Here is a 12,220-nt window from a genome sequence, read left to right as displayed (position 1 = left end):
CTCCAGTGCCTGTTTCCTAGCATTGGGGGAATTTGTAAAGAATGGTACAGGTTCATTGGTTCTTAGGTAAGGGAAGGATAGCTTTACCTTTGGTAGTTCTGTTCAGTTGTCTCCTGACCACCCACAGACCAGGACATCCATTCCCCTCTTCCTTCACTCCCCACCTTTCCACTAGAATAGTCACCTTTGCATGGGAGCAAAGAGGAGTTCATCTGTGTTCATCAGCAGCTCTGTGTGTGAGAGTGTGTGCGTGCATGTATGTGTGTCCGTCCGTGTCCATCTGTCTGTCTATTTTTCCGAGTCCATGATGAGCATCTCAAACTATTCTTCCACAGTTTGATTGAATTGTTTTTGTTTATGACTGTGATTACTAGGCATATGTTTTTCTCTATTTGCTTCTTTTTAAAAATAATTTCCCCAAGTCCGTGATGAGCATCCCAAACTAGGAAAATCCTGCACTTGACAAGGACTAGATGAGATGGAAGAGCAGCCTGTAAAGCAAGCACAGCTATCGGGCTTCATAGCAGGGCGTGATTCATTAGGGCAGCAGAAGGTCAGGGAACCAGAGAGAGGCTATAGAAAAGGTACAGGCAGAAAGGCAGTTTGAAATATAAGATGAAAAATAAGCAAGGACTGGAGGAAAAGGATAGGACGATAGCAGTTAAAAGCACAGAAAGAAGTTTTTCCATAGGGACTTATTTCATTTTTGCATACCTAGCATAGTGCCTTCTACATGATGGACACTTAATTAAGAGTTTATGGATTTGCTTTTTGTGCCACTTTCTGAGTTTTTTATGGTTTGTATGGGGCAGGAACTGATTCCTGTGGAAGTGGTTTGTGCCCTGTTTATGGGGAGTACAGCAACATAGCCTCAGCATTAGCTCTTGATGAGCAAATCCTGACTGCCCTAGGGATAGGGACGACCTAAGTGACCTCATTTCTAGTTATGCTATTTAATCCCTTCAGAATCTAAGGAAGAATCATGTCAGACATGTTTAAAGAGTATCACTAATGGCAGTCAACGTGATAAAGTCAAAGGGAAATATTTTCTAAGGAGGGTAGTGAAAATATCTTCCTTTTCTGTATTCATTTATTTTCTCTGTTTGGCTTCTCCCTCTCCCCTCAATATAACTTCTAGTTTCTTTTAAAGCATATTCCTTTGCCATTTCTGCATGAATCTTTTGGTATCCACTCTATCCCCTTTGAAATTGTGTTGCATTTTATATATTATTTATGTTTCTTTGTGTATATGTTGTATGTTCCCAGTAAAATGAAAACACCTTGCAGGCAGGTCCTAGTTTATTTTTTTCCTTTATTTAGTTCAGTGCCATGTGCATGTTTTTGTTCAGTCTTTTTCAGCCTTGTCTGACTCTTCGTGACCTCATTTGAGGTTTTCTTGACAGAGATATGAGAATGGTTTATCATTTCCTTCTCCAGCTCATTTCAGATGAGGAACTGAGGCAAACAGGGTTAAATGACTTGCCCAGGGTTACATAACTAGTGCCTGTCCGAGACCATATTTGAACTCAGGAAGATGCGCATAATGGGCATTTAATTAATTTAAATTGAATTGAATTGAAGGTTATTCAGAGGTTATAGGGTCAACTCTAATTCAGAGGTTTTAGTGTCATCCTTTTTCATTCATTAAAATTTTATCTTTTATCAATGATAAAATCCAAAATATAATAATAATGATGTAAAGTTTAATTTCTGCTTGTTTTTAAAGCGTCTGACAGTTCGAAAGAAGGATGGTGGGAAAGCCAAATCCAGGCCTGGTGATGATGTAAGAGAAAGGATCATCAAGCGAGCAGCCCTGGAATTTGAGGACGGCATGTATGGTATCCTTTAGTTGTTGGGAATTATATAATAAAAAAATAGCACTCGATTTCTTTGCCCTGTGTTAATGGAGAAAAGCCTTTATTTTAATGCAAAGGTTCAATGTTTCACCAGTGTATGCCCCATAACTTCAGTTCCCCTAATTCCTAGTATATTTATATTTTAGATACTTCGTATATACCTCAAATTATTGTTTTTTTTTCCTTTCCAGGTAGAGAAACTCTTTCTGCTCCCCACATCCCAGCCCCTCCTCTCTACTACTTTTATCCTGTTCTTTCATAGCCCCAATTCTCGGTGAAAAAAATAGAGCCTTCTCTCTTTGTTCATGTACTAGGTAGGAGTGAGTCTCTAGTTCTCCTGTCTCTCATATCCCCTTTCCCCATTTATGCATTTCCCCATTGTGTTATCCCTCTGACAAAAGGTATTGATACACATAGGGGATCATGGGATTTAATCTGTAGAAAATTAATTCAACTCTTCCTCTTTGCTTTCTCTAGAGTTTTATAATTTCCTTTAAAATCTGTAGTCCCATTGGTCCTTCTTGTCCCATGGTGATCCTTCTTTGTTCTTTCTTTTACTGCTCATAGTTCTCTTATTTTTAGAAACATGAGAAAATTGATTTAATTGGTTTGTTTTTTTCTTGATAATTGTACTTATGTTTTTATTGTTTGAGATATTTGCAAACCTAATTTTTGTTCACTTCTGGTTTTCCAGGGTAAGAATGCCTCAAATGCTTTTTTTTTTTGGAAATGACTAATATTTTTTAAGAGATGACTAGGCTCAGTTTTACAGTATGTGTTACTTTGTGTCACAGCTTGAATGCCTTTGATTTTTGGAATATGTTCTCATTCTTTTGTTTGATTCTTCATGAGTGATGAATGATACTGGGTTATTTAAATTTTCCTCCCTTCAAAATAGAGGATAATTCTCCTGGCTACTTGCAAATATCTTGTTTATTGTTGGAATTGGGAATTTAAACAACTGCATACCTTGTAGCTTCAGTTATAGAGTTTTTCTCTTGTAGTGATCTGTGGATTCAGTCATGCCTTTGACACATTAGCTGTGTGACCACAGAATAGCCATTTAACTTTTTAGTGCTCAAGGCAATTTTCTAAGACTGAAACATTACAGAAACAAGATACCTATATCAATGAAATCATAGTTCTCAACGAAAGAAAAGCTCAAAAGGCAAATAATAAAATCAGCACCTTACATTTCTATAATTCCTTAAGATCTTCAGAATATTTTGTATTTTTTCTTTTGTATATTCTTTTTAAAAATATTTATTTATTTTTAGTTTTCAACATTTACTTCTATAAGATTTGGGGTTCTAAATTTTCTTCCCTTCCCTCTCCTCCCCCCTCCCCAAGATGGTAAACAATCTGATATGGCTATACACGTACAATCCTATTAAACACATTTCCACATTAGTCATGTTGTTAAGAAGAATTAGGACCAAAGGGAGAAAAACATGGGAAAGAAGAAACAAAAAAAGAGAGAAAATAGTATTCTTTGATCTGTATTCAGAATACACAGTTCTTTCTCTGGATGTGGATAGCATTTTTCCATCATAAGTCTTTTGGAATTGTCTTAAATCCTTGTGTTGCTGGGAAGAGCTAAGTTGATCAAAGTTGGTCATCGCACAATGTTGCTATTGCTGCGTACAATGGTCTCCTGGTTCTGCTCATTTCATTCAGCATCAGACAATACTTTCTTCAGAAAAAATCCTATGGGAGTAGGTAAAGCAAATATTATTGTTTGTCTACTGTATAGCTGAGGACAGACATTTTAACATAATGGGATAGAACACAAGATATGGAGTGGGGACCAAGATTCAAATCCTGGCTCAGACACTTCGTAATTGTGTGACCCTGGGAAAGTCACTTAAACTCTCCATGCCTCGGTTTTCTCATCTGCAAAATAAGAGAATCGGGTTCAGTGGTCTCTAAGTTCCCTTTTACTTCTGGGTTCTGTCTTCCTGTAAAACTGAACATCTGGAAAATGACGTGCCAATGGTTGCGTAACTAGGAACAGTCAGAGGCAAGATTTCAAAGCCAGATCACCTGAATCTAGCAAACTACTGCTGCTATAGCCTCTCTCAATTAATCAAATAGCAGGTATTTATTAAGAACCTAACCTACTGTATTCCAGTCACTGCATTAGACCCTGGAGATATGAAGACAAAAACAAAATAGTCCCCATCCTCAGGGAGCGTGCAGTCTATTGGAAGAGGCAACATGCACATCGTTAAGCGTATACAAAATTAATTTAAGCTGTTTTGTTTTGAGGGGGCAGTCAGGAGAAGGTGAGGTGTTATGTAGAAAGTTGTCATGCAGAAGGTGGTATTGCTCTGAACTTTGAAAAAAGACTAAGTTTGTAGGAGGCAAAGATGAGCAGGGAATATGTTCCAGGCATGGTGGATAGCCAGTGCAAACATATGGAGCTGGGAGAGGGAATGTTGCATGTGAGGAACAATGAGAAGTTCACTTTAATTGAAGTGTATAGGGTATGAATGGGAATAATGTCTAAGAAAGGCTGAGAAATAATAATAATGATAAACAGCTAGCGTTTATATGGTGCTTTAAGTTTTGCAAAGTGCTTTACAAATATTATTTTATTCGATGCTCACAACAACCTTGGGAGGTCGATGCTATTACCATCCCCATTTTACAGATGAAGAAATGAGGCAGACAGAAATTAAGTGCCTTGCCCAGGATCACATAGCTTGTAAGTGTCTGTGGTAGGATTTAAACTAAAGGCTTCCTGAGTCCCAGTCCGGTGCTCACCCTGGTAAGCCACCTAGCTGTAGATGGGTTGCAGCCAAGTTGGAAAGGGCTTTAGACGCCAAAGAGAAGAATTTCTTTATAATTTATTTATTCATTTTGTTTTTAAAATGTCTTCTTTTGACTTCCAAATTCTCTCCCTCTATCTGCTCCTTCACCCACTGAGAAGACAAGCAATATTCTACTCATTATACAGGTGAAATCATGCAAAACACAGTTTTACATTAGCCATGTGGCGGAAGAAAAAAATAAAGTGAAAACCAATATGCTTTAATCTGTATTCAAAGTTCATCTGTTCTGTCTTAGGAGGTGGATAGCATTCATCATCATCAGTCCTTTGGAATTGTCTTGGATCATTGTCTTGATCAGAGTAGGTGGGTCTTTCACGGTTTATCCAGTATTGCTGTTACCGTGTATGATGTTCTCTGGTTCTTCTCTGTTTGTACAAATCTTCTCAGATATTTCTGAAAGCAGCCTGCTCGTCATGTCTTATACTACTTTATCACAATGCTACTTTATCATAATCATACACTACAACTTGTTCAGCATTCCCCACTGCATGGGCATCCCCTCAATTTCCAATTCTTTGCTATTACAAAAAGAACTGATAGACACATGCACATATCTACATACACACACACATACACACGCACACACACACGCACACACACACACACACACACACACACACACACACACACATATATATATATATATATATATACATATATATATGTCTTATGGGTCTTTTCACCTTTTCTTTGGTATTGCTGAGTCAAAGGGTATACAGAGTTTTATTGCCGCTTGGACTTCTGAGAAGAGTTTCTAGAAGTAATAGAGAACCATTGGGGTTTGTTTACTGAGCAGGGAAGTGACGTGTTATAAAATAACTGTGGTAGCTGAGTGAAGGAAACCAAAAAAGAGGTGACTGCAGTAGTCCGGGGAAGAATGAGGCTTTGCACTAGGGTGGTGGCTGTATGAGTAGGGAGAAGGCCAGATACAAAAAGATGTTGTGGAAGTGGGACTGACAAGTCTTAGCAGCTGATTGGTTATGTGGGATGAGGCAAAGTGAGGATTCAGGGATGATGGAGGTTGTGACCTAAGGTGACTGGAAGCCTCTGTGTAGATCTTGACAGACTTAGCTTCTGTTTTCTCAGTGAAGTGAGACACCAAAGTCCTGTGCTAAGAAACTATCAATGAGACTGTGTTTGGCATCATCAGAATCGATAATCGTTTCAACAAATAGCAAAGCTCTTACTGAAAATTTAACTGTTAAAAGTTCTTAAATTTTTTTTTTGCAAGGCACATAAGTACTTTGTTCTCTTACATGTAAGAATCATTTGTAAATATTGGGAAGAACTGAAGAAGCAACAGGCAACAAATTAAAAGTTATCTTAACATGTGCGCACAGATCTAAGAAACAAATGAGTGAACCAAATAGAAAGGTAATGATTTTGTTTTAAAATTTGTATGTGTTTCAAGAGGAGAGAGATTTAGAATGCAGAAAATCAAAAGGGCAGCAGTTACAGATGTTACGAGGTCTTTTCAATTGATGCCTGCTCTTTTTAAAAATTCTATTTATTTTATTTTTAATTTATGAAATCAAACAAGCATTTTCATAACATAGTAGAATAGAAAAAGATGATTGCGCGTGAAACTGCAAATCTATTATGTACAACTTGCTACTTCTTTTAAATACATAAAGTGGCATTGGGGAGGGAAGGAAAAAAAGGGAGGGGCAAAGAAAGTTACATGAAAACTCAACTATCAAAGTTCTGAAAGTTGGCTTATTTCTCCAACCTTTCTCTTCTCTGTTAGGAGCTGTGAACCTTTGGGTTGTATTCTTGTTTATGGAGGGTGTCCCTTCTCCTTCCCTCTACATAGCCTCCTTTCTTTCTGAATGTCGCCATCTTTAAAACTTCCTCTACCTCCAATCAGTCAGCAGTGGAGGTGGGAATTTTAAGTCAGGAGTGAACACTGAGCATTGTGCCTTTTCTGAAGCCCCAGCTGTTAGAGTCTAAATGATTTGCTATGGATAATTGAGAACTGACTGTATAATAACCCTAATTAGCAGGGAACAATAGCATCTGGGTACTCAGTATTCTCTGTTACCCTGCTGTCCATGGAAGATATTCACAAGTGAGAAGATTAAAAACGGTCCTCCCACAATAACTAGTTTGTTTAAATAAAAAATACACAGACTTTTTACTTCCTGGTTCTCATCATAGTATCTGATTGACTGAATAGGGCTAAAGTACAGGACAAATAACAGAATAGGAAGAAAGCAGAATAAGGCTCATATTTCACTAAGACATATTCCTGTTACAAGTTGCGTCATAAATTTTTACTGGGTTTATACCTGTTAATTACAAAGTTAAGATGAATACTAGGATTTGTCGAGCCATTTGGACTCACTGTGAAAAATATTATAGTTTTTGAAATGATATAAAAATAAGATTAGAACAAATAGTGAAAGAATGAGGAGGCCATGTAGGAATGGGGGAAAGAGAATTGGATTTTGAGTCAGAAGTCTTGGATTCAAATGCTGGCTCTGCTGTGTCTGACCTTGGGCAAATCACTTAACTTAAGCTTCAAGTTTCCTTATCTGTAAAATGAGGAGTTTAATAGGTAGACTTTATTAAAGGCTAATATTAAATATGATTATTTATTAAAGATTCCTTCCAGTGCTAAATTTATGATCTTGTCATATACCTGAGCAAAGTGGACAGGCTCATCACCTCGTAGGATTCTTGAGTCTCCAAGGGGTGATCAATTCTACCAACGACATTTTCAGGTAGTTTGTAAGGAAATCCATTGTTTCTTAAAGTAGATACGATTTTTGTCCCTGCCATGAATGCATGTTCACTTATACTATGCATTCCCATACGTGGAGCTCACTAAGCTAAGTGCTAGGATGAAACATAGTTTAGATTAAATGCATTATTGCTTCTTAAAGATCTTGGAGTCTAATAGGGAGATGTCACAACATATCTAACCATAATATCTAATATTATCAGTAAGATACATTTCAGTCATGTCTGACCCTTTATGACCTCATTTGGGGTTTCATTGGCAGAAATACTGAAGTAGTTTGCCACTTCCTTCTCCAGCTCATTTTACAGATGAGGAAACTGAGGCAAACATGGTAAAGCGACTTGCCCAGGGTCACATAGATAATAAGTGTGTGAGGCTCTATTTGAACTCAGGAAGAGTCTTCCCAACTCTAGGCCTGGCACTCTATCTATCTTGCCACCAAGTTGCCCTACAAGGTACCTTAGAGAATTTTAAAAACATTTCTTCATTAGTCTCTCTTCTAAATATTACCATTCTTCCCATTCTCACAATGTTTAAATAACATAATATATTTTATTTTGTGTCATCATCAAATCTTTTAGCCTGGTCAGTGTGTGTGGGCTAGTTGGACCATTATGTCCTCTTCCACCCCCACCCCCTTTATAGTAATCTTTTGCTTTACAGTGTGAAAGTGGCTGATGTCCTTAGGATATCTTTGCAGTCAGGTAGGTCTTACTCCTAAATCATTGCAAAATGCTTGTTGTTAACACTGATCTGTGGGAACATGTTTCCCCTCAGTGGAGATTTTTATACACTAGATAACCACTTGTCATGCAATGTTGTAGAACAGAGGTTTATAACATTAGGTCAAATACTCTCCAACCCTCCTGTGATTGGGACATATTTAGCAAAATAAATAAAGATACAGTGGAAAATAGATGATGTTAATATGTGGTTTTCTAAATCAACGTGCACCGCTCAGGGATCCCTATTTTTGGTTTAGTGGTTTCCGTTTTTATTTTAATTTGACACCATTGCTGTAGAAGATCTCTCCTTCAGGTGTGACTTGGATTAGATAGTCTGTGAGACCCTTTGAGATTTTCCTTTGTTGATTTCTTCTAGAGAAGGAAAGGGAAAGCTAGGTGGCGCCACAGTGCATAGAGTGCTGGGTCTGGAGTGCAGAATACTCATCTTCCTGAGTTCAAATCTGGCCTCAAATACTTACTAGCCATGTGACCCTGGGCAAGTCACTTAATGCTGTTTGCCTCGAGTCCTCCTTTGTAGAATGAGCTGGAGAAAGCAATGGCAAACTACACCAGTATCTCTGCCAAGGAAACCACAAATGGGGTCATGAAAAGTTGGACAAGACAGAAGAACACTGAACAACAGCTAAAGATGGATGCTGCATTAACAGCTATCACTGTCAGAAACTTCTTTGAATTTCACCCCAGTTGCATTTGCTGAAACTTAAGTCTTTTTCCTTTAGTACTTTTGAAGATAACACTAATGAAATAAATGTACCCAAAAAAATATCCTAAAGAGAAATTTAGGAACCAGAAAACCTGGTTCATTAACTTTCAGTAGTCCTTGCCTAGAGAATCAGATTATCATGGAGTTCTAAATAGTGAAATGATTAAAAGTTTTGTGGGTTTGTTTACCTTAGTATTCAGGGTATGTGGACCCCTTAATAAAAATAGCAACACATATCTCATGACAAAAATGACTTTCTCACAAGGGTCATGAAGCTACTGATCTCCTGCTTCCCTGGGCAGCTAAATTAGTATTTTTGGTAGAAGGAAAGCTATAGGTGGCCTTAGTTTTTCTCTTACAAATATCACAAGATAGTCCTCTAAGGATAATTTTTTGAAATATGCAGTTATTATGTTCTTTTATGGGAGACTGCTATTCATACTCATGCAAGTAGAAGATTTTGTGAAGTAATCTTTTTCTATTCTAAACTGGACCTTGACAAGTTTTTTTTTCAGCTAATTTGGGTATAGGAATCCCTCTTCTGGCCAGCAACTTCATCAGTCCTGACATTACTGTTCATCTACAGAGTGAAAATGGAGTCCTAGGTTTGGTAAGATATACAATGGTATTCCATTTCTTCCTTGTCATTAGGAAAAGAGGTGTTCAACATAAGTCAATTTTGCAAATAACTGAAACATAGAGTGTAGGTACCATTAAAAAAATTATGTCATTTTTGATGGATTCTTTCTAGAGAATATTTTATCATGTGCTTTCCTCCCAATTTACACAGAGCACAATAAATATAATTTACCTTTTTCTTCATGACTGAATCATCATAATGACCATAAAGATGGTCTGTAATACAGAGCTAGGTGGCACAGTGGGTAGAGTGCTGGGTCTGAAGTCAAGAAGATTCTTCTTCCTGAGTTCAAATCTAGCTTAGCTACCCCAACTACTCTTTATGTCTCTAAGATCGCTCTCCACATTTTTTCTAGTATTCTTTGGGTAGAAAAGCATAATTAATTTTTTAAAAATTATATATTAATAAGGGTCAGTAAGGTGGTATAGTAGATAGAGTACTGGACCTTGAATCAGGAAGACTTGAGTTCAAATCTGGCCTTAGAAACTTATTAGCTTTGTGACTCTGAGCAAGTCATTTAATCTGAGTCTGCCTCAGATTTCTCATCTGTAAAATGGGGGTAATAATAGCACCTAACTCCTAGGGTTGTTGTCAGGATCAAATGAGATAATGTTTATAAAGCTCTTTGCAAAACTTAAGCCATCAAAGAAATTCTAGCTACTAAAGTCCCAAGTGAGGACCTGAGCGGTAGAATAAGGAAGCTCTGTTATGCATGATTGAAAGCTAATTTCTAGAAGACAAGGATTGCTGCCATATTGAAAACCAATGAAGAAAGATCCCAATGCAATTTGTTTTATTTGTCTCCATGACATTGATAGGTAATAACATGTACCTGGGAACCATTTGTGGTTTGATACTTTTTAGAGTGCCTACCATTTAGCTGTTGCAAAGTAAATATTAATCACTATTATAATTTTAATAACTATATACAAAATGTACAATAAAGTAGTTAAAGTAATAGTAATAGTGCTAGGGACATATGTGCTCCATTAGCACTTGATTGATGGTGTTAAAGTACAGAAAACAGATTCATGTAGAAATAATTAAAACAGCCGCAACCACCATAGTTCCACATCAGAAAACCAGAATAAACTGCACATGTTATAATCCAAGCCAGCTCTTTCATTCTAATATGGGAAAACTGTAGCTTACATGCCCGAGGCTAGCCTTTTTAGACATACAAATGTATTGGAAACGTAGCTAGTTAATACTTACTCATAGAACCATAAAGATTCATGAATAATGTTGATACCTACTCACTACTCGCTCAGAAAACTACTACATAATGAATTACTGGATTAAATATATATTTTATATATTATATTAATTTCTGAAGCTATTTACTAATTGCTATAGAAAGAGTACTGACTTGTTCTAATCCTATTCTGGTACTCTGTGTGTGTGTGTGTGTGTGTGTGAGAGAGAGAGAGACAGAGAGACAGAGAGAGACAGAGAGACTTTGGCTGAGTAACTTTACTCTGGCCTTCCATTTTCTTATCTTTAAAATAAGGGAGTTGGATCAGGTGACCTCTAAGATCCCTTTAAGCATGAATATTTAGCCCTAATAGGATGTATGTTCCTATGATATCTGGTACTTTGGTGGAACCTTGATATCGCCTCCACTGACGGCGATTCCAACCCTTCTGTGGCCATGAGGCTTCTTTCCGCACTGATAGACAAATGCTGGAAGGATCTGTGATTTAATCACCAATGGGAACCTAATTGCCTCCTCCAATACTTTTCATTACAACCATCTATGATTTAAAGTCTTGGTGAGCTGTTTGTGGTTCATAGAAATAAAGAGATTTACCCAAAGTAAGGGCTAATTTCACAGGTAGGATTTGAATCTAGGTCTTAATAACTACAAGCACAGCACTTAGCCACTAAGCTTCCTTTTTTGCCTATATTCATACATAAATATTCATGTAAAAGGACTAATGAATTAAGGGAAGCAAGATTTTAGAAAGAATTCCTCTTAAGTTTACTAATTAGAACTTTCTAGCATCATCTGGGTGACTTATAGCTGTATTTTCAGTACATGTGGTTCAACACGTTCTCTTTTACTTAATAAGATTATGCTTTTTTTTTTTTTAATAGGGTCCTTATCCATTGGAAAATGAAGTGGATGCAGACCTGATTAATGCTGGTAAAATCACTTATAACCAGATTTCTTCAGACTATTCCTTTGTGATTTCTTTTTATACCTAATACCAGTGGCCTCTTAGGCCACATTCTACCCTTCATGTTAGAAGATGCAGATAGTGTAGATGAAAGTGGATAAGGAATACTAGCCTCATGGACCTCTCTTTCCCAGCTCCAATCAGTTAATTAGCATTTATTAAACAACTGCTATGTGTCAGGTATTGTGCTAAATGTTGAAGATACAAAGAAAGGCAAAGACCAGTTCCTGCCCGTGTGTGTGTGTGTGTGTGTGTGTGTGTGTGTGTGTGTGTGTGTGTGAACAAGGGGAGGGGTTTGGGGGTGAAAGAGAAAGAGGTGTAAAGAGAAAAGACTTTATCAAGTTTCTTGATATTAAAACCAAATTTGGTTCTTCTTTCAAATTCAGGAGGGTTTTAACAATGTGTTCTTTTGCCCTTCCTTACATTTTAATCCAGCTTTGTGTTTAACTGCTGAGAAGAATTAGGTTCTGCCTACCAGCAGCCTATATTCCAAGATTATAGAGGAAAATAAATCAGGC

General features: G+C 37.2%; 1 protein-coding gene across 1 annotated transcript in view; it reads left to right on the top strand.

Annotated features, from left to right (window-relative positions):
* OXCT1 (3-oxoacid CoA-transferase 1) overlaps positions 1-12,220 on the top strand; it is a 192,127-nt gene that overhangs the window by 84,658 nt on the left and 95,249 nt on the right. The window contains exons 9-11 of the mRNA XM_036740818.1: positions 1,727-1,838; positions 9,398-9,492; positions 11,620-11,668. Coding sequence (XP_036596713.1) covers positions 1,727-1,838; positions 9,398-9,492; positions 11,620-11,668 — 256 coding nt within the window. The remainder of the gene's footprint in view (positions 1-1,726; positions 1,839-9,397; positions 9,493-11,619; positions 11,669-12,220) is intronic.

This window comes from Trichosurus vulpecula, chromosome 1 (genome assembly GCF_011100635.1).
Source record: "Trichosurus vulpecula isolate mTriVul1 chromosome 1, mTriVul1.pri, whole genome shotgun sequence".
Classification (NCBI taxonomy): Eukaryota; Metazoa; Chordata; class Mammalia; order Diprotodontia; family Phalangeridae; genus Trichosurus; species Trichosurus vulpecula.
This window is presented reverse-complemented; position numbering and strand designations above follow the sequence as displayed.